Here is a 27,383-nt window from a genome sequence, read left to right as displayed (position 1 = left end):
TTCCTACTATGCAACATTGCTGTCAATTCCAATGGAAGTACAAATATATTAGTTGAAAAACTGCATATGCTAAATCCTTCTCCAATCTTTTGTTTGCAAAAATCACCAACCGTACTTAAAAAAACAACAAAAACTTGAATAAATTAGTGAAGAATAAGTTTCACTGATAAACAGAAATCACGAATAGGATACACTTGCTTTCAATTCAGTTATAATATGTTCCAAGACACTGTTTTTTCGTTAAGGTTTTTTCTCATATCTTCTGAACTATATCATAAACCCAGAAATTTCTTTACACTTTTACTGTAACAGAAATGTAGTGATGGCTGACTATGTTGCTGCTCATCTAAAGAGCATGACTGGGGCTCTAAAGGAAGCATATCCCAAATCCTGTATGTGGAGTTATCCTATACATTAACCATGGTCTCATGAGCTCTTGGATCAGTTAAAATACATCTTTGGTCAACTTTCTTTTATATACTTCTTCCCTTAGTTCATGAGATGATCCCTTAGTTCAATTTTAGTGTTTAGAAATTTCCCTAGATTTTAATGCATTAATGTGAGTTTTCATTTGAATCCACTTAGTTCTTAAGTTCTTTCTTAGTTCTTAGTTCTTTCAGCTCCAACATTTTGAAACATAAACTACAACAAGCTGAGTTTTTTAACCACTTACCTATTAGAGAGACGGAGTTGGGTTTAGATCAAGTCCAACCTTACCATTTACTATCTGTATTTACCACTGACCAATCACAGTAGTTTGATCTTCAGTTTCTTCATCTATAAAACTGAAACTAAACATACCTTCCCTAGGTCACAGATATGTTGTGAAAATCAAGTCAGATAAGGTATGCAAATCACTGAGTATAGATGGCAGCCCTGAATGAATATTAGTCTAATTTTGTTGGTTTAAGGACTTTAAAAAATATACTAAAGAGGTATGGGTACTAAAACAAAAACAAGCACTTTCTCACTCCCCTCAAACCTGCAAATGTTCAAACACTATACAAATCCAAGCAGAAGGCATCCCCTTCCATCAGGCTCATATACATTACTTAACTCAGCTTGAATACAATATACTAAAATTTAAGATATATAAAAGATTGCATTTCATTGAGACTATTTTACTTAAATATTCACATTATACCTTTTGTGTGTAAGAATGCTAAGCACAGTTTCTAGATTGAGTAGGCTGGTTATGTATGAAGGCAGGAATACAGAATTATAGAATTCTTCATTCAAAAATGAACTGCTTTGTGAATTACAAAAGATAAGACATTGGAAAAATGATTTTTAAGGCTCATCTTGGGAACTAAGAAATTTGCATTTCATAGAAGGGATTTAAATTCCATTGGAATATAAGGTGCCCAGAACAATTGTAAATAATTTCTTCCTTGATCCATTGCCTAACACTATACTTATCACCCCTTGCAGTAGCAGTTTAGGAGCTGGCCCTACTCACATAATAAGCTCTGTGAATCTTGGTTAGCTAAGTAACAAGAGACAGACAGACAAAATGGCAACATTATGCTTTTTTTTTTAATTCAAGAATATTCTTTTGAAAAAATAGACTTTACTACAGAAACATTAACTAACTGAACTGAGGAACTATTGCTTTTTTCTTGGGCATTATGGGACAAACTATATTTTTTCTCTCTTCTTTCCCATTTTTATGTCTCTTGGCTACAAATATAGTTTAACTTGCTGATAGTGAAGTGTTGTCTGCCAGGACTTCTCAACTCTTATATCCAGATAGTTAAACTTTGCATTGCTTTTAATGGCCCTTCATGTATTTTTTTTTTAAATCAGTGATTCAAAAAATATTGAACATCTCCTGTGAGCCATGGGATGCAGAGATAAATGAGGTGTCACATCATTGACATAGAAAGAGATAAGGAATTCACTGATAAATTGGTTTGTTAAGTGCTATGAAAGTGTTATAATAAAGATTTGCCTACTTTGTGGTGCTGGTGATAAAGAAACGCACCTGCAACACAAAAGCCTACACAGAATATGCAAAATTAAGTCAATTCATATGCCTTTTTTTTAACTTATCTGTTCCCCCATCAATACTCAGGGTAGGCTCCTTGAGTTCAGAAACCCATTAGGTCCAGTATACACTGGAAACATTAGACCCTTTTACCAATATCACCTCATTTCCTTCTGCACTCTAATGGCTCTCAATCACCATCTTTATGTCCTCCTCCTCCTATGAGCTTATTTTGGATTTCCATGTAAGTGAGATCATGCAGTATTTTTATTTCTGTCTTGCTTAATTGCTTTGCACACTTGTCTTCCAGCTCCATTCACATGAACACAAATGGCAAGATTTCCTTCTATTTTAAATGGTGAATAGTATTTCATTGTATATAAACAACTTACTTTATTCATTCATCTGTTGATAGATACATAAGTTGATTCCATATCATGTCTATTTTTAATAATGCTATAAGAAACATAGGAGTGCATATATCTCTTTGTGATCCTGATTTCAATTCTTTTGGATATAACTCTCAAACGGGATTGTTGGGTCACATGGTAGTTTTATCCTTCATTTTTTGAGAAAAACTTCAAACTGATTCCCATAGTGATTATGATTTATATTTGCACAGTGCATAGAGGTTCCCTTTTCTATACAGCTTCACCAACAGTTGGTATCTTTTGTCTTTTTGGTAAAAGTCAGTTTAGCACACCATTTTTTAAAGGAATTATTCCACATTTTGCATCATTGACACCCTTGCCAAAGCTTAGTTGACCACATATGCATGTTTTTATTTCTGGGTTCCTTATTCTGTTCTATTCATTTATGTCTATTTTTATGTCAGTACCACAGTGATTTGCTATAGATTTTTAATATCATTTTAAGTCAGGAAGATTAATATTTCCAGCTTAATTCTTGCTCAAGATTGCTTTGGTTATTTGAGGACTTTTAGGGTTCCACATGAATTTTAAGATTGTTTTCTCTAGTTTTATAAAAAGAGCCAGTGGGATTTTGATAAGGACTTCATTGAATATGGAGATGACTTTGGATAGTATGGGCACTTAACCATACTGTCTTCCAATCCATGAACATGGTATAGCCTTCCAACATTTGTGTCTTTTGGAATTTATTTCAACAATGTCTCAAAATTTTCATGTCCAGTCTTCTTCTTTGGTTAATTCCTGAGTCTTTTACTCATTTTTTTTTTTTACTAACATAAATGGTATTGTTTTATTTTTTCTTTCAGATAGTTCACAACTGTTAGTGTCTAGAAATGACACTGAGTTTTATGTGATAATTTTGTATCCTGAAACTTTATTGAATTTATTAATTCTATCAGAGAGAGATAATTTTGCAACTCCTTTATGATTTGGATGCCCTTTAAAGTTTTGCCTAATTATCCAGACTATAACTTCCAGTAATATGTTGAATCATAGTGGAGGCCAGGGATTATCTTGCTATGTCCCATAAAGATTTTCAAATTTATTTTCCATAAATTATGATTTTGTCATAGTTTGAACCTTAAGTCACCCCCAAAGGCCCATGTGTTAAAAGTCTGTTCCTTAGAATGGTGTTTTTGGGAGCTGGTGGAAACTTTCATAGGTGGGACCTAGTAGTGTAAGGCTTTAGGTCACTGGGATCATACCCTTGAAAAGGACTGTGATATTCTGGTCTCTTCTCTTCTTCACACCCAAGCCAGGAAGTAAACATCTTTGCTCCACCACACACTCCCCACCATATTGTATGTCACAAGCTTAAAAGCAGTGAGCCAATAAATCATAGGACTGGAGCCTCCAAATTTTGAGCTAAAATAAACCTGTGTTCTTTTTAAGCTGATTATCTCATGTATTTTGTTACATTAACAGAAGATGGATTAATATAGATGTTAGCTATGAGTCTTTCATTATGTTGAAGTAAGTTCCTTATATACCTGATTTATCATGAAAGGATACTGAATTTTGACAAAGGCTTTCAGCATCTATTTGGATGAGCATTTGGTTTTGTATTTCATCCACTACTGTGGTATATCACATTGATTTTTTTATATTGAACTATCCTTGTATCCCAAGGATAAGTACCATGTGATCCTGGCATATGACCTTTTCAGTGTGCTACTGAATTCATTTTCTAGTATTTTACCAAAAGTTTCTGTATTTTTGCTCATCTGAAATTTGATTAAAGTTTTCTTGTAGTGCTTTCGGTTTTGAAATCAGGGTGATGTTGACATCAAAAAATTAGTTTGAGTGTGCTTCCCTTTCATGTTTTGAAAGAGTTAGGGTTAATTTTCCTTGAATATATGGTATAATTCACCCATGAAGCCATCTGGTGCTGGACTTGGTTGAAAACTTCCTGACTAGTGATTCTCCTTGTTATTGGTCTAGTCAAGGTCTTTCTTCTTGATTTAGTATTGGTAGTCTTTATATGCTTCTAAATGGTTGAATTTATCCTTTTCACATAGATTACTAAATTCACTGGCATAAAATTGTACAATAGCCAATTATGGTCCCTTTTATTTTTCTGTCATCCATTGTAATCTCTCCTCTCTAATTTCTAATTTTACTTGCAATTTATTTTTTCTTGGTTATTCTAAGGGTTTGTCAATTTTTCATTTCAAAAAAAGCAACTTTAGTTCTAATTTATTTTTTACTATTTTTTCTATCTGCTACTTTGTCAACTATTTCCTTCCTTCCACTAAATTTGGGTTGTCAAGTTACTTTGAGATATTTTTCTTTTATAAAATAGGAACTTGACACTATAAACTTTCCTTTTAGTACCACTTTTACTGCATCCCATAAATGCTAAGTTGTCCTCATTTTCACCTGTCTCAAGCTATTTTTAAAATTTTTCTTTATTTCCCATTGAATCCAATGATTACTCAAGAATGTGTTTAGTTTCCATTCGTTTGTGAATTTTTCCGATATCTCTCATCATCAATTTCTAGTTTCATTCCACTATGGTCTCAGCAGTTTTTTTTGTTTTTTTTTTTTTGTTTGTTTTTGTCTTAAATTTGTTAAGACTTAAGATGTCAACTACTTTGGAGAATGCCCCATGTGCATTTAGGAACGTATATTTTGCTGCTCTTAGGTATAAAGCTGTTTATTTCTGTCAGTGCCATTAGATCTGGAGTGGTATTCAAATCACCTGTTTTCTGATTGTGTACCAGGACATTCTATCCACATTAAAAGTGGGGTGTTTTAGGTCTTTAATATTATGGTATTATTATCAATTTCCTTATTTTGATGTCAGTATTTGCTTTATACATTAGGGTGCTCTGATGTTGGATGCAGATATATTTATAATTGTCATATTTTTCCATTGAATCAAATCTTTTTTCATCATACAATAACATTGTCTCTAGTTATACTTTTTAACTTAAAGTTGATTTTGTCTGACGGTATAGTTTGCTCCTGTTGTCTTTGGTTAGCACTTGCATGAAATATCTTTTTTCATCCTTCACTTTTCAGCCCTCATATCTAAAATGTCTCTTGTAGATGGAATATAGCTCGGTTTTGTCTTTTTATCCATTTGGTTATTATATGTCATTTTATTGGGAAGTTTCATCCATTTACTTTTATAGAAATGACTGGTGGCTACTGTCATTTTATTAATTGTTCTCTGATTTGCAACAATTCTATTCTATCTTCCTGTCTTTATTTTTCATAGTGATTTGGTTTGATTACCTTCTCTTTACCTTCTGTGCACTTATACTTAAAATTTTTTCTTTTGTGGTTTGTTGTATGAAACTTCTGGTATTTGTAACCATCTCTTTTAATTTGCTGACTATGTTCAATTACAAACAAAACACTTCACTTTTAGCTTCTTCTATATATTCTTATTTTTGAACTCAAAGTTTACTTCATTTTGTATAGTGCATGGGTTACTGAATTTTTGTCATTATAGTTAATACTTGTTTTTTTACTTTTATACTAGGATTAAAGTTTATTTATACACCACCTTACGGTGTTACATTATCCTACATTTCACTCTATATTTAACCTTATCCGTATCAAGTTGCTTTAGCATGCTTTCTATTTCGCTTGAAGAACTCCCTTAAGCAAGTAGGACAAACAACCTCTGTTTTTATTTGGGAAAGATTTTCATCTCCCCTTCATTTCTAAAGAATAACTTTTCAAGGTACAGGATTACTGATTCACAGTTATTTCAGTGCTTTGATTATATCAATCTCCTGGCCTTCAAGGTTTCTGTTGAGAAATCCACTGACATTTTTGCTCTCAAAATTCTTTGTCTTATCTTGGAAGTTTAATTATAAAGCATTTCATTGTAGACCTCTTTATAGTCAACCATTTTGGGGTCTTTTGAGTGTCTTAAGTTGGTATATCTATTTCCCTTGAGTTTGGATGTCTATTTCCAAGGTTTGGGAAGTTTTCAGTTAATTTTTAAAGTCAGTTTGCTGTCCCTTTATATCTTCTTCAACTTTTATAATACATGTATTGATTATTTGACACTGTTCCACTAATAGTACTATATACTTTTCCTTTTCCCTCCAACTTAAATAACCTATTTGTGAGTTCACTAATTCTTTCTTCTGTTTGTCTGTTGTTGAAGCTCTCTATTGCATTTTTTATTTTATTGAATTCTTTGAACTGAGAATTTATTGTATTTTATTCTCTTTGTTCAGCTTCTCAACATTTTGTTCATGGTTTATGTTTCTGGTTTTGTTAGTTTATCTGTGTTATTTTGTATCTTACTGAGCTTCTTTACAATAATTATTTTGAATTTTTTGTCAGGTGATTCATGATTCACTTATTTCCATTTCTTATTTAAAGTTAGTTAGAGTGTACTGTACATTTTGGATGGCCTCATGGTTTCCCTGCACCCTTGCACTTGAAGTCAACAATTTGGAGGATCAGATTTAACAGACTATCTTTGGTAAAAAAAAAAAAAAAAAAAATCTTCAGTGCTGCCAGGAATGAAGGATCATGCCACAACTTTAGATTTGCAGGAGGATAGGAGTTATGGCACAATAGCTCAGTCAGCTGAGGTCTAAAACACTGACCATTGTGTGGTCCTCCACAGTGAATATTGTGGGGTTCTGTGGGGTTCTTGGGGTTTTGAGGTCAATGACGAGTGCATCTGCATAGGTAAAGGTCAGAGCTAATGATGCAAGTACATGTGTTGGCAAAACCTAGAGCCAGCAGTAGAACAGTGAAAGATGGCACATGTATAATGGTACAAACCAGCAGTGTGTCAACATTAAGTACAAATGCAGTTGGTGAGGGCTGGGTAAAGGCAAGCACACAGCAATGCAAACCAACAGTTCTTGTATGTACTATTGCAGAAGCCAGGGCCAGCTGAGTGCATGTCTACAGTCACAAGAATTGGACACAGGCATACAAGGTAGTTAAAAAGTGGGACTGGTAGTGTGGTCAGGGCCAGCTGCATGCAGTAACTGCACTGGAAAGCAGGGTCAGCATGTCCACAGTGGCACTGACTGAAGCAGCTCCAGTTGGGGGAGGCAGTAAAACATCTGGATCCATGAAGGCAAAAACCTCACGCTATTAAAAGCAAAAGCCCTGGGTGACTGAAGGCAACTGAGAAGGTTTTTGAGGTCCTCAGTGTCAAAGGCTGCTGGGGTCTCTTCTCAAGGGTAGGCCACCTTGGAATGTGGTAGCACATGTGTCTATATGACACAGAAATTCAATTCCTAGGTATGTACTCACAAGAAATTAAACAATATGTCCATACAAAAATTGAATGTGAATGTTCATAGAAACATTTCATAATGACACCAGAGTGAAAATTACCCAAATGTCTATCAAATGAATAGATTTTAAAAAACCAGGCATGTTCATACAATGTATTATTTAGTAATAAAAAGGAGTGAAATATATTACATTTTGAATGAACCCTGAAAGCACGCTAAGTGAAAGAAGGCAGACACAATAGTTCACATATTATATGATTTCATTTATAGGAAATTTCCATAATAGGCAGAGAGATAAGAAAGCAGATTAGTGCTTTCCAAGAGTTGAGGGAGAGAGTAGTGGGAAGTAACTTTCAATTGTTAGAGGATTTTTTGGGGGGTGATATTTTATAATTAGCTAGTGGTTATGTTTGCATAAATCTGTGAAAATGGTAAAAACCACTTAATTATATACTTGATGGCTAATTATATCTTAATAAAGCTATTATTAGAAGTGAACACAATCATAAGATTCTCTATTTGCTCCTAATTTTTAGTCAGGGGCTTAATCTTTGAAATCAAATCATAAGTCTGCTGCCTAGGACTTCCTGATCATACATATTAATCAACTGTACTATTATACAAATGTTAGAATGCCAAAAGATCATTTTAAATTAGTCACTTCTATGCTCTCTATGTGAGAAAACTGAGTATCAAGAAGGATAAATGATTTTGGGCATATAACTAGTAGTAGAACCAGGGAAGACTCTCGGTGCAATGGTACTTTATTTCTTGGCTGAATTAATACATTTTCTTTCCTAAAATTCCTTTTTTATTTTAATTTAAAGAAGATACATAAAAGGATGAAGAAAATCTTACTTAAATTTTATATTAAATCAAATGATTATTACTATATTTATGGGAATAGAGAATAAAGGATGGGAAGAAACAATTGCACCTTTCAGCTTCTATGAATGAGAAAATATAACTATATTTGTACTTAAATGGTTTACTATTTAAAAGCACAACAACACAATAACTCACAATAATAGAACAACAAAGACCAATCCTTCCCTTAGGAAATGGAAAATAATCAGATGCAGGAAAGATGCTATCTATCTAAGAATATGCTCCCATTTTTCATAGATGTGTCAAATTTAATCCATAGGAAAATGGATATCAATTTCTGAATTTTTTTTTTTGAGTCCTACTTTTTGTGGCCCTTGTCATAGCTAATAGCAGGCATAGGTGCAATAGGCAATTTTCATGCTGCTTACTTATTCAGAAGATTTTCTGTGAGAGTATAATAGTCTTTGATAGACTTATTTGTTCTTTGTCGTTAAACAGCAACTTTTAAACTGAAGAATTTTTTATCTTCTTTTCCACAGAAAAAAAAAATAGTAATTTCCACTGAGGATATGCTTTTTTAAATAGAGCAAAACATCATTTAACTTACAGCCAGAGGGTAACTCAGGAATTGTGTAGTGTAGCATTTCATCAGTTGGTGTCTACATGTACCAGATAACAGCACTTGGGTGGAGCAATGGGGAGTTGAGGAAACAGAGTGGTTGTTATAATAATAACACTGTTACATACTCAATTTAGGTTAGGAAATTCTGGGTTAATTCAATAAATATTTAAGGAGCATCAATTATGGGGCAGACTTTCAACTAGATATTGTATAAGGGTTATACCAGGATTTCTTAAAATCTCCAACAGTAGTACTGAGTATGACTATGGAGACCCTAGGTCCTGACTTGCCAGATAGTCCCAGTTTATAAATGCTGCCCCCACAATAATAGTATCCTTTTTCATTCTTGCAATTCTACCTACGACTCCATAAGACACATGCACATACACCCACATGTGTGTGTTAGACTGACTTTCACGAACTTACATGACCAATAAAAAATTATATCTATATTCCTACAATCATCTCTTAGAACCACAGTCCTGGTCCACAGAACATGTTTTGAGAGATATACCATTCTCTTTGACAGCTGAGGAAACTAAGGATCAGGGAATTATTATTTTGATTCAGTCAAAAAACGGCAGAGATGGCATATCTCCAATGCTCTTTTTGATAAATCAAAAAGATTGCTATACTAAAACATTCTTAAACTGAAGTTAAAAAGTTCTATTATTAGATAACAAATGTATATTGTCTCCTAACACAAAAAGTCATCCAATTTCCCATTTTAATGTCAATTTCAATAGACTGCAAGTCATTTCTTTTTCTTTTTAAATCACAGCTGTGGAATTAACCAATGATATAGTCAATGAGAAAACATTTGTAGTCAACTCTTGAAGCTTGTAAAGAAATTTTACTTATTTCATACACTTTGCTTTCCCTCCCTCACTCTTTGGTAAATATGGTAACTGATTTTTTTTCATATCTTCAAAGCGTCACTGGATTTACAGGTTATGTGTTGGATGGGAAACTAGGAGCTCATTTTATTAGTCAACCAACAAAGTTTTGAGTGCCTACTAAAAAGCACTCTGCCATATTATTTTATTCTCCAGTGATTCCAAGTGTCCTTTAAAGTGAGGCTGCTTTAAAATGCCAAAGAGTTTAAATTACAAGTCCCATATTTGTACTGAGTTTCTACATACCTGATAATACAGGCTATTTTTTGAGTCTATTTGCAATAAAAGGTATGGCCCTTCAAAAAAATTGTGCCTAGCATTCTATTTTAAAAATTAGTTGTTCACATTTTGGATCATATATGGCCATTTCTATTTCTAGCTCTTTTACATTTTAGGTGACTTATTGTAGTAGTTTTACCAGAAAAGAACTGAATAATTATATAGGCTTACTACTGTCATGTATAACTAAAAAGACCAAACTTAAAAACTCTACAAAATTTTTTTTTAAAAGCTATTTCTTGTGAGCTAAGAAATATACTTAGAATAAAAGTAGAAACTACTAGTTAAAACATGGTTTAAACTCTTGGAAAATTCATTTTTATATAGCTTATCTTTCTGTTCATTTCTACAAAAAGGGAGTTAATATTAATTAAATCTTACGCAGACAAGATAACCAGTGAAGGAGATGAAGTGAAAGTTACAGGTGATTAGGGCAGAAGAACGTTTTTGGAGAGAATCTGTTCAATTTGTAGGTGTTGATGAGATATATGTGAGAAGCATGCTCTCAAAGATTAAAGTGGTGATTGTGTTGCACAGCTTTGACATGTGAAACAGCACAATCTTCTGTAATAAAAAAGATCCTATGAAAATTTACCATTTGAAGTAATAAACTTGATTCAAGTGTAACTATTTTACTCAATGAACCACCTGTTTAAAAAAAAGGAATACAGATATTGATCACATCAAACGTTTTCATTGAGAGGTTGACACGGACAATCACACAGTTTATCCTGGATGGTCTCAGAAGCTTTCCTGTGTATGAGAAACAGAACTACAGGCCTTTTTGTATAAGTTCCTGTACATCTTGTCCATGCTGTTCTCAAAGACGGGTCGGTGGGATTTTCCCTTATAAGAGGCTGCCCTGTTGGACCAGTATTCGCCATCATCCAAATGGAGAGAGCCATGTGGCCGCTGAAATGAGCTATAAAAAGAAAGGATATAAACAATGGTGAAAATAAATTACAGGTAGTACTATATAAACCTAAAATTGTTTGAGTATTCTATGGGAGTGTGATACTTGGTGGGAGGTGGAGGAACTGTGAGAAATAAAATACAATAAAGGCTGTGCATCAAATACTGACTCTCTACAAAGGAAACAAAACTATTTGTGTGAAACAGTTATAAAACAATAAATGAAAATTTTGTGTTACCAGTTAAAAAGGAATTCAGAAAACAGATAGGTACAGCTTGGTACCAGAGTGCAGATGGTCTGGTATGGCCAGTATGAGAATAACCTCTAAAGTCAGTCTGGAACTGTGGGACCTTGGGTAATTTATTTAACTGTCTAGAGTCTCAGTATTATCAGCTATATTTTTACAGTTGTTTAAAAATTTAAAAGAATACACATAAAGTTCATTTTATAGAGCTTACCTGGAGCACAAAAATTATTGAATTGAGGCACTGAATTAGGTATTCTGTATCAATAAATCTCACAACACTTACAAGTGGATAGAGGTAGAAATTAATACTCAGTGAGGTTAAATGATTTGCCTAAGAGCACTCAGCTAGTAAGTGACAGATGGGAAATGAGACAGGTCTGTAGCTCCATGGTCTTTTCTACTATGCCACACTGCTATTACCCTCAGGAAGACGGAGAAATGTAGACTGAAGATGAACCACTTAGGAAAATAAAAATAACACAGAAGAATCTGAATTTGAAGTAACAGAGATCTACTGTAGTTTTAAGGATCTGGAAAAAAATGTAAAAAGAACAGATACGTAGCTAATGAAAGAGATCAGGACAAAGTTGTAATGGGAAATAAGAAAAGGCAACTTTCTGACAGGTTTATAATATTTTTGATAATATTTTTTGAAGATATTGAAGTTAAAATTCTACTGTCACGGACATTAATTTCTGACTTTAACATGATTGGCTACAGATAAAGCATCAATGTCTTCAAAGATCCTGACTTTTTAAAAATAAATAAAATCAACCTATTTTAATAAGTGAAATACTTATTATAGATTAGACCACTCAAGTCTGTTAGAAATTATGACATTTGTGCCATCTAAACAGTATTTCTTGACCATTAAATGTGACACACACTTTCTTCATATACTTAGATCTTCACACAACCAATTTCTTCCCCTGACTTATCAGTCCTGTAATATTATTGCAAATTTGTTGCAAATAGGAACTCTTGGAGCTCTTTTCCTGTAAAGAAAATTTATTTGGCTTTATGTCAATCTTCACTTGTACATAATGAAAATGATCACACAAAAAGGTATGGAGCATCCAAGTGATCATTCTTAAGCTTGACACTGTCAAGTGAGGATGGAGAATAATAGAAATACTTGCACATTAACTTTGGATAACAAGTTTGGCATGACCCAGTTGAAGGGATTATGCAATCCATTCATTTGACTCCTAGGTACGCAGCAAAACCTTTATACATGTGCAACAGTACATATGCAGAAACATGTTCATAACAATGTTTATAATAGCTAATAACTGAAAACAAATATCTATCTATATTAGAACAGATAAATAAAAATGTGATTTGTGTACTATGCAAGAGTATAGACACAGCAAACTATCCTATACAACAGCAGAGGATATAGCAGGAAAAGTTAATGACCTACAGCTGCATGAATAATTGTGGAGGAAAATAAAAACAAGTAGAAAAAGAAGCAAGCGATGACTACTACATAGTTATAATTACACATATGTAAAGTTTAAAACAAAGACAAGTAAATAATTTATCACTTAAGAATGGGATACATGTGTGGTATAACTCTAAAGAAGAATAACAGCAAGATTAATAGAAAAAAAAGATTAACCAAAAAAGTCATAGTAGCATTTATATCTGTGAAAAGAGATGAAATTTGTTAGGGACATATGGCTTCAAACTTATGGGTTATTTTTTACTTCTTAAGCTAGATAGTGAGTAATGAGTATCCACTGCATTGTTGTTAAGTATGTATGAAACTTAAGTATATTCCTCTGCTATTGTTGCTATTTCACAATAAAAAGTCTGAAAAACTTACTTTCATAAACCATGACAATAGGTCTCTTTACTTCCTGATGGCTTTGCTAAAATGGGATTCCACCATACATTTCTAATAATATTTACTAGATCCTGGTGACTTTTCTTTACATTTAATATCACTTCTTTCACACTCGATAATTTTGAAAACAATAGTCTCTAAATTATTAAAGGTATTTTAAAACATGATTATTATAATATGTATTCATTCCATTTCAAAGTGGTAATTAAAATGATCTCTAATAATATCAATATAGTCTTTACAATTTCCACAGGCCACAGTCACATCTCAATGCTAGTGCTTTAAGATAAAACAGCAAATATTTTTCATTAGCTGTGCACAAAAAACAGTCTAGCCAATTGAATAAAATTTCTTTCATACAATTTCTCTCCAGGTCTAATTGATGTTGTCACTTAAAATACTTTAACAATTTGATTCACATTACAAGGGAAATCACACACACATGAATATTATTACTAGAAAAACCCTGCATGTACCTCATACCTCTGCAAATATATTGGCCAGTCTAAATTTCCAGATATGCCTCTGTCCTCTAACACTTAGGAGTTTCATGTGATGTTTTGTTTAGTTACTTGTTTTCTGTTTTTGTTTGTCTTCTGTAAGCTGTTACTTATTATTTCACAAAAGGCAAATTCATTCCTGTTTTGCTGTCTGTTGTTCACCAATTACCAACTTCTCTGCCTCCTACTGACAAGATAATAATGTACGTCTCTAAACTATGTTTTGTTTAGTTTCCAGACTAATTATAATCTAATAAACCTATTTAACTGAAGTTTGAATTTTTCATACACACCACTACCCAACTCTCTGAAAGGTAATAGGAAGACTACTAACTTTTGTCATGGTATGGCTTTTTCCCAGTTTATAAACCAAGTTCTTAATACCTATCATAAAGTATATTATTATCAGGCACAGATTTATTACTGCTTTGGTTGCATTAGAAAATGAATGTCTTAAAGTTGCTTCAAAATATCATCTTGGTGGCTTGCAATGAATAAATAAAATTCAGAAAATCCTTTAGGACTAACTGAGATTCTGATAAAGTTCTGTAAAGAAGAGCTAAAGTGGACAAAAGAGATAATTCTAATGCTCCTTAGGTCTTAAAAAATTGGGCAGGAAGTTTATTTTTACCTAAAACTTCAAAATTTTGTTATTTTGTGGTTTTCTGGAGTAAATGTGAGAAATGATTCAGCCTAAAAGTCTGAATTGCAAAATGGAGTTATAAACACAGAAAGGGTCCTAATATGTGAGTCTGTGGATTGGTGTAAACAGGACAATAAGAATTGTAAACATAATATTTACTTCTAGACTTGGAAGCATTGGCTCAATAATGAATTCTGAACATTTTGAGACAATTCTGATATTTTTGTTACTGGGTATATTAATAAGTTTAAAATGTATAAGTGACATTATAATAGCAATAGGCTTACTATATGTCTCTCTTTTACCAAGAAGAGCTACAGTTCTCATTCATTTAAGTATTTAGTAAATTCCTACTATACTCTACAAAATATGACTGTATGCTGTAAAATAATTACCTAAAAAGCAGGGATAATATTCTCATTTTGTTTAGTAAATTTTTTCAGGATTGCTATTTCAACAGAAAGCCCTCAATTAAATTATGACAATTCTATTAAGAAAAAGGACAAAAAAGAACAAAGGCCAGGAAAATATGAGAACTGAGCAGTTTCAAGTCCCAAATATTGAAAGATTACAATTTCAATTTGTAATATTACATTATACATAATTTCAATTTGAAATATATATAAGAAATAACTTCAAATAGAAAATTTGTGTTTGTGTGTGTATATATATGTAGAAACACAAATAATAAAAAAGGAGAAAAGGTCTAACAGTCTGCTGAGGTCATAGAAGGTATCTCAGATGAAAAAATAATTAAAGAATGATAAGCATTCCCAAAAAGACAATATGATAAAGATTATTTCAGGGATCACACTGTAATAGAACCAAGGCATATCATGAAATACCAAGTATAGCTGTGGAAGTAAGAACAGATTAAAATTATTAAAGAGTCAAAAGGAGAATTTAATCCTAGAGGAATGAAGAGCTTATAATGGGAGGATATAGAACAGATTTCTACTATAAATAAAATTGAATTAAGATTGTTCTAAAGTTTCTTCAATATTACTTTTTGTGTGCATTTATGAGGACATGTGGTCATGAAACACATAATGAAAAAATGGTATCTTCAACTGATATTTTAAGTCATCCATTTGGTTTTACTAATGTAGGTTAAACTCAGTATCCTTATCAAGTCCACAGAGAATATTCCACTTGTTTTCATTATTCTTTTCTAAACCCCCTCCAGTACTTCAAGGAAAAAGAACTAGTCATAAAACTGACCTAATGTACATGCATTCACATGTCTTAACCAGGTTAAATAAAATAAAGAACTTATGTTTTATTCCTTAAAAGCAACTATTAAAGATTTAAAAATTACAGGTTTGGCAAATAATACCAAGGAAACTTAATTGTGGCTCCAAAGCTATCTTGGATTGCTGCTTATCATTTTCCCCATGTCATCGTATAGTCAGCAGTCCCTCTATCTAATAATAGTTAGTTAAGGCCATAAGTACTTTACTCTGTTTATGAAAACATCATAAAAATCATAATCCTTAATGAAAATTATATTATTTTCTCATGACCAATTTTAAAAATTAAATTAGTATAGCAAGAATTTGTTGTCTCTGAGCCATTCTGTTATCTATTCACATTCTCTGAAGAGGCTACAAATTGACTGAACATGTCCTTGTACTTTTTGGGTACAGGCATTAATGTTAAGTACACTTTTCTAATTACCATGGTTGTATTTTGATTTTTAAGATGAATACTTCTTTATTCTTATCATAAGAAACTTTTCTAGACTTCTGAGCTACAATTTTTATAACACTTTGAAAACATGACATAAGTACATAGCAACTCAAATAGTTATAAATATCAATATATTTTTCTAGACAAAATATTTTTAAAAAGAAAAAGAAAAACTAAACCTTAAATATTTAATAAAAATGACTTTATGATAGTTGATTTGATACTACAGAATCCATTGTATTTAAAATAGAACTAAGCAATATTTTCTCACTTAAAATGAAACTAAACTTTCTGTTGAAGAGAATAGAAATGTGAATTTTTTTTCCCTTTAATACTAATGATAGCCTTCTGGCTATTATTAAATCTTGGTAGAGTCATAAAATTGATCACAAAGTGACCACTGTAGAAGAGATGGAAATTATAATCAATCCTGTGATGTTTGTTTAAAAACATAAATCCAAAATTCAAATTATTTAGGTGTTAGTTTCTGTTATAATTTTATAACTAAAACATTATATTGAACATATTCCTACCATCAGTATCCTGGAAAATATGCGCAATTAATAGAAAACAGTTGTTATCAATAGCAAGTTTTAGGAACAACACTGCTAAAAATTTTAGGTAACAGTCATATTCTAATCTATTCTATTATTTTAATTCTTTTTCTCCTTTCGTGGCCAACTCCTATCTATATAAAGTATTACCTCAACCTTTGTCTTTAAAGTTAGGGCTAATGCTCAAGGAGGATATTAAGGCAAAAAATGTATAATAATGTACAGAACTTTAAATATACTCAAAACTGAAAAACTTCAAGTATATGTAGAATGTACCAAAAAGAAAAAAGAGCATCCTAGGGACCTGGGACTTGACAGGGCTATCATAGCAAATGTCAAAAATGTTGTAAAAAATAAAATATGAAATTGAAAAAGAAGCCTACAAAGGTAGTAGTGTCCTTCTACAAGCTACCTACGACCTATGGAATTAAGAGTAAGGACATTTATTAATGCCTTGATAAAACTCTCTTTCTAATGAGCTTCTTGCACAAAGGTGATAGAAGACATGGGGTAATTATCATGAATGGCCAATGCCTGGAGGATGAAATAACAAATGCTCTGTTTTTCCCCTTCTTCTTTTCTCGCAAAAACCATTGAGTATCTGCTATACTCTGTTGTTGATAATCAATAATGTATACCTAGAGTATAAGACAATGTTAAATCCTGAGCAAAAATATTTTACTGAGGAAAACAAAAGAAATAATTTCTTTTAATTGATTTGATCGATGTGATGAATTATTGTCATTATATTTTTAATTCTTTAAACAAGGTCTCCTTTAGCTCTTTGAACACAGTTGCCTTGCCATCTGCTGAATTCAACATTTATGATTCCTCAGATTCTAGCAATTCATTTTTCATATAATATGGGCCACACTTTTATGTTTCTTAAAATGTCTCAAAATTCTTATTGAAAACAAGACATTTTATATAAAACTTACCTTACCTCAACTCTGGATTCTGATTTCCCTGACAAGATTATTATTACCTTTTCTTTTACTCGTTTAAAGATTTGCCTGGACTGACTCTGGACTTGATTTCCTTCTCCCTGTACAGTTGCTGGTGTCCCTTGCTACTGTTTTTAAAAAATTGTTTCTATTTTTGAGCATGGCTGTCTAGGGACTAGGACTGGGTCAGCATGGCTTAGTGACCAAAAAACAACTGGTCAGAGCCTATAAGTCTATAAGGTTTCTGTCTTTTGTCAGTGCATCTGTAAGTGGCTTGGAGAATATATCATTTATCTAGTTTACAAGTCTGTTCTGAATTTTACTTACTGCCTTCCTCAGGTTTCACACTTAAGTTGTGAATTATTGGCTTGCTAGGGTCCTTTCTGTTACAATTCTAACAGGCTTATGCATACATATAACCTTCCAAACAACCAGAGATAAGTAGAACTTTATTCAAGGCCAACTTTGGTTATCTTATTCCTGGATCTTTAATGTTTGTCCTAAGCATTAAGACTCTAGGCCTTCCCTGACTGCCAGGAGGTTCATTATTGTTTCTGCTCATGCTTGGCACATGGACTTTCCCATGCTCTTCTCCACATAAATTCTGGCAGCACAGCTGCTGGTCTTTCAACTTGACTGCTTTAGTAGTACTTTTGTGCCACAGAGCTAGGGAGTCAGAAGCCGTGGAGGGAGGATGGACATTCCAAGTTAAAATGCCACACTCCCATGGTTCTTACTGAGGTTCAGTAGATTTTCTAAAGAAACGTTTCTCAATCTGTTATATGTCTTTGGACAATTCCCAAGTTTTAAAATTGTTCTTGATATTTCTGGTGAGTTTTACTGTTTCTTTTGGGGGAAGGAATTTGCTGAGCTCCTCACTTCATTCCAGAGGTCCATGCAGACTTCCTCTTAACTACTGTGTCAAATGGGCACCTGCAGAGGGGTAAGTAAAAAGCCAAGACCCAAACTCCTTCTTTACTTCTGCTGTTGGAAATCTCAACAATGGGGTGATTAATGCAGGTTCTCTCATCTTTAATATGAAAGGTTAAATGGGAGTGGATTCTTGGCCTAGTATACAATATGACTTGGGAATAAAACTCGAATAACATCTTGATCGCTAATGTGAAAAGCACTCTTAGGAAAGGTTCTAAAGGACTGACTATTCCATCCTACTGCATATGAGAGAGGTGGCAGGGATTATAAAGTGATCTTAAAGATGCACAAGAAGAACTTTTCTGATACCCTGCTTAACTCTCTCATTTGAGAGGCCTAGGAGATTTAAAATCTTTATTAACATTGGTAAATTGGAAAAAGAATCAATATTGAGTTTTATGGCAAATTTTAAATCAAGAGCATTGCTTTTTAAAATGTGATCCTTATACAACCTATATTAGAATCATGTATGGCATTTCTTAAATGCATATATTTAGATCTCATCTATGTCTAGGAACTAGACTCTATAGGATGGGACGTAGAAATCTGTATTTTTAAGAAGCAACTCAAGCAATTAGTATGTATCCAAAAGTTTGAAAATCAGGCTGTATCATTCCTAGTCTCACCCCTCACACAAATTAGAAATTAATTATATGGATTAAGCACCCCAAAATTGGGATGGTAATTCATTTAACAATCTAGGAAATAAAGTTAAAAGAACAAAGAATTAAAAATAACTTCTTTGAGGTATTGCTCTCTTAGTTTTCCTCTTTAGATAGTTTCTCCTTCAAATTCATCCATAATATAAAACATACTTTGATGATAGTTCCAGATTGGCTCTTGCTTGGGAGGCAGTAACTATTGGAAATGAGGTCACACTCTACTTACACTGTGTGTAAGGAGCAAAAGAAGATGTTCATAGATGGTCTAACCTCATTGATCATGGTAAAGATCAGAGATTTGGGTGCAAAATCCCAATTGCAAGTAATATACACTATTTAGAGCTCTTAAATTTGTATTTTGGGAATCTTAGAAAGGTAACAGCCATATAGTAAACAGTGGTATGATGGCATGCAAGGATTCAGAGAAGCTTTAACAGCATACACCCGCAATTTACAGTTTTTGTTTGTTTTGTTTTGGTACTAGGGATTGAACCCGGAGTGTCTAAGTTGCTGAGGCTGTCTCAAACTTGTGATCCTCCTGCCTCAGCTTCCTGAGTTGCTGGGATTACAGGCATGTACTACCATTCCTAATTTATAGTTTTTAATACAGTATTTTATGTCAAGTGACACTGAATTTTCAAAAGATCTCATGAAATATACTAGCACAAACTTGCAAAACAATTAATAACATTCTTGAAACTTTAGGCTAGGAGAACAGAATTTTTTTCTTATTTATTTAAAAAAGTTTAGTCATTTTCTAAAATTATGGAAATTTTCTTAGGTTAGAATAAACGCATTGTGAAATATGTGAATTTGCAGTACAGTCAAATAAATCTTAAGTGTAGCATAAAAATTACCACCATAAATTAGCTATATGTGTTTTCATTAAAAAATTTCAGTAATGTATGCATATTAAAATATTTTGATAGAAATTTACAAAGTAAAAATAAAAAATTAATCTTTTGAATCAAAATTTCTCAAAAATTCAGCAGTAAAAAAATAGGCTATTTATACATCAATTGTAATAAAGATCGTTATAACACAGAATTGACTAAATCCATACCTATACTCAGGGTCACTGTCGTAGGCAGAGTCTCGGTATAAAAGACCTCTTTTCAGTTCCAGTTCGTCTTCCTTCTCTAGGTCTCTCTCATCCTGAAAAATTTTAAAAATTTTCATTAATTCATTTTCTCATTGCTTTTAATATGGTGGTTATGTTTCTTTGGGAAATGTTCTTCTTCCCCATAATAGGAAATAAAGATATGTTTTTATATATTGTTATGTGAACTTCAAAATGATTATACTTGGCTTTTGAGGCATAAGTATTAGTGAGAACTACATAGATGTAAGCATGTACCTATGCTTTACAAGGGAAATGCCTTAGAATTGTTCATCTAATTTCCAAAATGCAATTAGAAATCAGTAAAGGCAAAAATGAAAGGCAAGTTAACTGGCTTGAAAATACATGTCTCCCCTCCTAGTATGGGCAGCCTGTTTTTAACTTCTAAATTAAGGGCACAAGAAGCAGGAATCTGAGAGATTGCTTTGTAAGTACCTAATCTTAAATAATCCAGTATCAAATATCTGTATCAACTACTTAACCAATACCCTTGGTTCCTTAGACAATCAAGAACAGAAATGAAGAGAACTGGTAACAAAAGGAACTAGTAAGCACAAGTAAATATTTGTATTAAGGAGTCCGTTCATTTATGTAAGAAAAGAGCTAAACACAGATTATGATGAAAAATGATTTAAAAATTTTGCTGATGCCATGAAATGGCAAAATGGTTATTTATTCTAAAAATGTGAGCAATAAATAACGGGGAGCTTAAAAATCATGGAAAACATGCATATAAATTTAGATTCTTATGGTTTCTAGTTTATATCATTATGAAGAAATTTCATTTATTTCTATTGATTTATTTATTTCCCCTGCTTGGTAATATTTTTTGGTTTATTTTTAATATAGTTATATCTTTCTTTTAGTAGTGCTTAAATGGTATATAATTTCCTTTTATTTTCAAATTTTCCTTTAGATCTTTTTCTTGAGTGGTATAAAACCAGATGTGCATTTTTATCAGGTCTGGTAAGTTGAAGAATTTTAGCATTCTTCTTTAACAGCATAGAAAAAATAAAGGACTGTAATAAGCATAATAGATAGACAAAGGAAAATAAAAGAACGGCTGTCTCAAGAGAACAAAAACATAATCACTAAAACTCATGGAAAGCAAGGCCCCCCCCTTTAGATTTAGATCAAGGATATTGTGAAGAAGAATTCTTCTCAGGAAACAAAGAGGACAGATAACCTTCATGGCTTTTATTTTCAAGTTTTTACATCTTATATAAGACTATTACATAAATAAACACACACATATATACATACACACATATACTTTTAAAAACAGGTGTATTCATGTAAAACATCCACCCACACATACACACATATAGGTCTTTTGTGAGTCCTTGGCATAGATTTTTTTTTTTGTGGCAATACATATCACATCTTATAATAAGCTATTAACTGTGTATCAATCTCAATTTCTCCCACTGTACATATTACAATTTTTATTGAAATCTGGAAATTTTAAGTAACATGACATAGCGTATCTAGGAATTTCTTTGTTGATCTGCTGATTGTTTCATCCATTGTTGAACACAGGTACTTTAGGCTCCAAATATTATGTTGCATTATTTTTCCCCTATTTTGGGGACCCCTTTTAGGTACATATATATTTGTAATGGTTATGTGCTCCTGAAAGCTTGGCCTTCTTATCATTATACAATTTTTTGTTCGTTGTTAGTAACGAAAATTAGTTTTAAAGTCTATTTTGTCTGATAGTTGTTTAGTCACTCTAGCTCTCTTACACTGTTTGAATGGTGTATCTTTTTTCTTTCTTGATATATTCAGTTTTTTTATGACTGAATCTAAGTGTGTTTATAAACAGAATATAGTTTGATCATAGTTTTATTTAGCATCCCAATCTCTGCCTCTTAACTGGAGTGTTTAGTTCATTTAAATCTCATATAATTACTAATGAGGCAAGATTTACATATACCACCTTTTTGTTCTGTATCCTTTTTTGGGGCGGGGGGGAAGTACTGGGGATTACACTCAGGAGCACACACTGAGCCACGTCCCTAGTCCTATTTTGTATTTTATTTAGAGACATGGTCTCAATGAATTGCTTAGTGCCTCTTCTTTGCTGAGGCTGGCTTTGAACTCATGATCCTCCTGCCTCGGCCTCCTGAGTTGCTGGGATTATAGCCATGCGACACTGGGTCCCGTGTTTTCTCTTTTTTTTGTCTCTCTATTTTTCCATTACTACCTTCTTTTGTGTTATATTTTCCAGGGTACATGTTTGATTTCCTAAAAATTATATTTTGAATGTATTTTTTTGTAGGTTCCACGGAATTAAATAACATTTTAATATGTTTGTACGTTGCATGGAATTTATAAATAACATTTTATTATGTAACAATCTAGTTTCAATTAATATTAACTGAACTTCAAAAGGATTTGAAAACTTTGCTTTAGATATTCACAATCCCACCTTGTCTTTGTATTGTTATTTTTGCACAAATTAAATATTAATCCAAAACTTACTCAGTGACATAGATTTTTAATTACTGTTTTGTGAGGTCATTTTTTTAAATCAGGGAGGAGAAATAAAGATTTACTGGCAAAAAATTAATTTATGCTTTCTTTTATATTTAACAATTTAGTTATCTAATCCATTGCTCTTTCTTTCTTCATATAAATTTGAATTACTCTCTAGTGACCTTTCATTTCAACCTCTAGGACTCCTTTTAGTATTTCATATTATAATGAAGATCTGCAAGTGACGGATTTTCTGGTTTGCCTGCCTGAGAATATCAGTATCTTCTACATTTCTGACAGATAGTTTTGCTGGATATTTATGGTTGATGGTTATTTTCTTTGAGCACTTTATGTCATTCCAGTGCCTTCTGGACTACATAATTTCTAATCAGTTTTAAAACTTATTGAGGAAGAGGTATATGTGATGAGTCCTTTCTTTCCTGCTGCTTTTAATATTCAAAAGGGTGGGGAGAATCCCATGAAAATAGAAGAGAGATAAATGAAGTAGATGAAGGAGATTAAGGGAGAGGAAGGGAAGGAAGGATGGGAAAAGGGAGGAATGGCAGAATGAAATTGACCAAACTATTCTCTGTACATAAATGAATATACCAGAGTAAATTTCACCTTTATCTATAAAGCACTAATAAAAAAAAACCCTATAAATCAAAAGAAGGAAGACCTACAGAGTAGAGGAAAGAGTCTAGAAAGAAGATAGAGGCAGGGGAGTGAGGCAGAGAGAAAAAAGGGAATCACTGGGGACTTAACTGATGCAAATTATATTCCATGCTTGTATAACTATGTCAAAATGAACCCAGTAGATATATAACTATAATGCACTAATAAAAAATAAAATAAGGTCTATTTTTAAAAAAGAGAAATCAATAACCTCTTGTTTTCAAAAATAGGGAACAGTTAAACTCTGTGTACTTATGTAATGGAATATTTTACAACTATTAATCAGATTGTAGAATTTTAATTATATAAGAAGTTTTTCAAATGTAGTATTAAGTAAAAAATAGGTTAAAATCTATTCAGAGAAATTCTTTAGAAAACTTTAAATGCATAAAAATGATAAATATTTACCAAAATATCAATAAAAACTTTGAAATTTAGAATTATGGAAATCCCAATGATTTTCCCATTCTTTTCTGTCTGTATATATTCTAAAATAACCATACAGTGTTTATGTGAAAGCAAAAAAAAAAAGCCTAAAAGTTATTTTTAATTGTGTACAATTACTAAAAGTAAAGCATGAGCCCCGTAAAAATAAGTAAGGATGACTTAATGCTAGGCAAAACAGAAGTCCTTATTCTAGTAAAATTGCTAAGTTGGCTATAAAATGATGAATCTCCATCTCTCTTTATGCACAATTGTTAAATTCTTAATTAACCAAAAAAATCTCTTTTTGTCTTTTGCTTTTGACTTATACTTTAAGTTGTATCTTAAGTGTGGATTTTGAGTTTACCCTACTTGACATTTGTTGAACTTCTTGGATGATCAATTGTTTTCTTAAAACTTGGGGAATTTTTTACCATTATTTCTCCAAATATTCTTTCTGTCCCTTTCTTTTTCTCTTCTTCTTCTTGAATTCTTATTATAGGTATATTGGTATATTTAGTGGTACTCCACAAATCTTGAGTATCTTTTCATTATATGTTATTTTTTTCCTACATCTCACACTGGATTATTTCAATTATTTGTCTTCAAATTCACTGATTTGATTTTCTGCTTGCTCAAATGTGCTAATGAGTCTTTCTAATGAATTTTCTAATTGTGGAGGTTTTCATTTCAGAAATTTTTCATTTCTTTGTGTTTTTCAGTTTCAGATTCTTTTAAAATAACTGAAAAAAAAATTTTTTTTTTTTTTTTTGCTATTTTTCTATCTGGTGAGACATGTTTCTCACCCTTTCAGTTTCCTTTGGTTACTTGAACATATATGTAATATAAATGACTTATGGTCTTTATCAAGTGAATCCAATATCTAGTTCCTCAGACAGTTTCTATTGACTGCTTTTTTCTCCATTTCCACTATTTACTATTGTTTTTTACTTATAGTTGTTCCTTCACTGATTTTTAGAATTAATACTATAAAATCCATATTCTTTTTTGTGGGTGGATTTCATTATCTATTCTGAAAGTGGAACGGTCAGGTAATAATTGGACACATATTCCTATAAACTCTTAGAACTATTAAGTTTCCTAGTGTTTGCTGAGAAGTTCTGTTGCACATTGGGAATACTTTCAACATTCAGCCCAAGTTTTAACTTCTTGTTTATCCAGAGCCTTACATTCAGCCTGATTACCATAGTGGGGAAAAATGTAAGTGTGTACTTGAAAATAATAAAAACGAATAATAAGGAAACCTATTATTCCATTAAAAATACTTATTAAAATGAAAGCGTATTGAGATATAATTCACCTACTATCATTTTTTTTTTCCCTTAAAGTATATAGTTCAGTGACTTCTGGTTCTTCCTGAGCACATAAGCCCCGGGATATATGCATTGTCCAACAGATATATATACTCTTCTAAAGTCCAGGAATGTGAGGGAACACTTCAAAGCCCCTATGAACATATTCAACTTTTCCTTTTACTCTTTTGCTTAATCTACTGTTTATCCTCACTGCTACCTAGTACCTCAGACTACTGTCAAGTTAAGCAATTGCCTCTAATTGTTTTCAACAAATGTCTTCAGTGCAAACATTTTGGACTAGAACAGCTCTCTGACTCATGTCAAAGTAAGACAAAAGTGTAAGTGGGGTCTTCTAAGTCTGTTCTCTAGCTGAGAAGAAATTATGTTAGCTGTCAATAACAAAGATAAGAGAGAAGTCAAATGATGATGATTGTCTGGGATGGTCTTTAAGGAAAACCCAACTTTATTCTGCCATCACAATGGGATACAGTGACATGACTACAACATGGACATGGCTTTAATACATTATTCTTTATATAAAAGGTTAGTCATAAAGAAATATATGATGCCATTTAATAAGGCATAGCCAAATGGTTATCTATGGAATTCAACTGGTTGTTGCCTATGAGTGGAGGAGAAATGGGGAGGTGGCAGAGTTGTATTCGACTCCTAATGGGTATAGGATATCTTCTGCAGTGATGAAAAAAGCTTTGAAATCAGATGCAGTAATGATTGTACAACTTTTTTAGTATGTGAATTACCTTTCAATAAACCTTCTTAAAATAAGAAATCTTTTTAATGGAATAATAGGTGACCTTAATATTAAGATTTTACTATCTCAGGTAGTTATACATTTCCCCCACTGTCTCATAATCTATAATTTGTTTTTTTTGTTTTTTGTTTTTGTTTTTTTTTTGGAAATCAGGGGCACTTTGACCACTGACTGAGCCACATCCCAGCCCTTTTTAATTTTTTTTTTTTTTTAATTTTAAGACAGGATCATGCTAAGTTGCTGTGGGCCTCACTAAGTTGATGAGGCTGGCTTTAAACTTGTGATCCTCCTGGCTCAACATCCTGAGCCACTGAGATTACAGGCATGCACCACTGCACCTGGTTAATCTAGAACATTTTACAGATGAAAGAAAGAGGGTGAAGAATGCATTAACATTTTTGTAGGGTTTGCTACAAGTATAGAGAAGACTTCAACAATATAATTAAAAAATGTGATATATTAGGACTTAAACAGAATGCTGTACCCTATGATGAAGGAGTATATACTCTACAAGTACACACAAAATAACTAAAACTGTATGCTTGGTCTTAAGGAAATGTTAATAAATCTCAAATAATTCTAAGTCTGTTCTCTAGCTGAGAAGAAATTATGTTAGCTGTCAATAACAAAGATAAGAGAGTATTCAATTAGGTGGAAATTAAGAAATACATTTCTAAATTACCATGGAGTCAATGAAGAAATAACAATGGAAATTAGAAAATAAAGTGACTTATTATATTAAACATAAAATTATGGGATACACCTAAAGCAATGTTTAGAGAGAAAATTATATTCTAAGTGTAAAGATTAGAAAAATCAAAGCTTAAAATTAATAACCTCAGCCTTTCTTTTTAAAAGCCCAGAAGAAAAAACTAGGACATAGACTATTAACATAAGTTAATTTAATAGAAAAAGATCTACCCTAAATGAATAAAAAATTTCACACTGTTCCCTGAAAAAGAAAATGAACAAAAATGAACAATCTCTCAGTCAAACATTGGGGGCAGGGAGAATTAAAGTTGAATTACTATTGTCAGGGTTGAATAGGGAGATGCTTATATAATTAGAGATTATATAGATGTTAAAAATAATATAAAGCTCTTACAAATCTTTCCATAATTCTACTTAATAATATTAATGAAACAAAAATTCTTTGCAAAACTAAACCGACTAAAGTAGGATAAGAAAAACTAAAAATTCTGAATAACTGATGTTAGGGAAATTAAATTAATTCTTGAAAATTGTCCTGCAATGGTGGATTTGTTAAAAATATTTATGAAATAAGTAATCCACACAGACTATTGAGAATGGTTGGGGATCTTTCCCAGCTCATTTTATGAGGCCAGCCAAAACCTGAGAATATTACAAAAGAAACCTCAGACCAATTAATATCATAA

At 32.2% G+C, this 27,383-nt stretch overlaps 1 protein-coding gene across 2 annotated transcripts in view; it reads right to left on the bottom strand.

Annotated features, from left to right (window-relative positions):
• Nucleotides 1–8,758: 8,758 nt before the first annotated feature.
• Spata6 (spermatogenesis associated 6) overlaps nucleotides 8,759–27,383 on the bottom strand; it is a 132,501-nt gene continuing 113,876 nt past the window's right edge. For both annotated transcript variants that reach the window (XM_047519826.1, XM_047519833.1), the window contains exons 12-13: nucleotides 20,266–20,357; nucleotides 8,759–11,190 (exon numbers count right to left, since the gene is read on the bottom strand). In XM_047519826.1, the coding sequence (XP_047375782.1) occupies nucleotides 11,010–11,190; nucleotides 20,266–20,357 (273 nt within the window). In that variant the 3' untranslated portion in view covers nucleotides 8,759–11,009. The remainder of the gene's footprint in view (nucleotides 11,191–20,265; nucleotides 20,358–27,383) is intronic.

Source organism: Sciurus carolinensis, chromosome 1, assembly GCF_902686445.1.
Source record: "Sciurus carolinensis chromosome 1, mSciCar1.2, whole genome shotgun sequence".
Lineage (NCBI taxonomy): Eukaryota > Metazoa > Chordata > Mammalia > Rodentia > Sciuridae > Sciurus > Sciurus carolinensis.
This window is presented reverse-complemented; position numbering and strand designations above follow the sequence as displayed.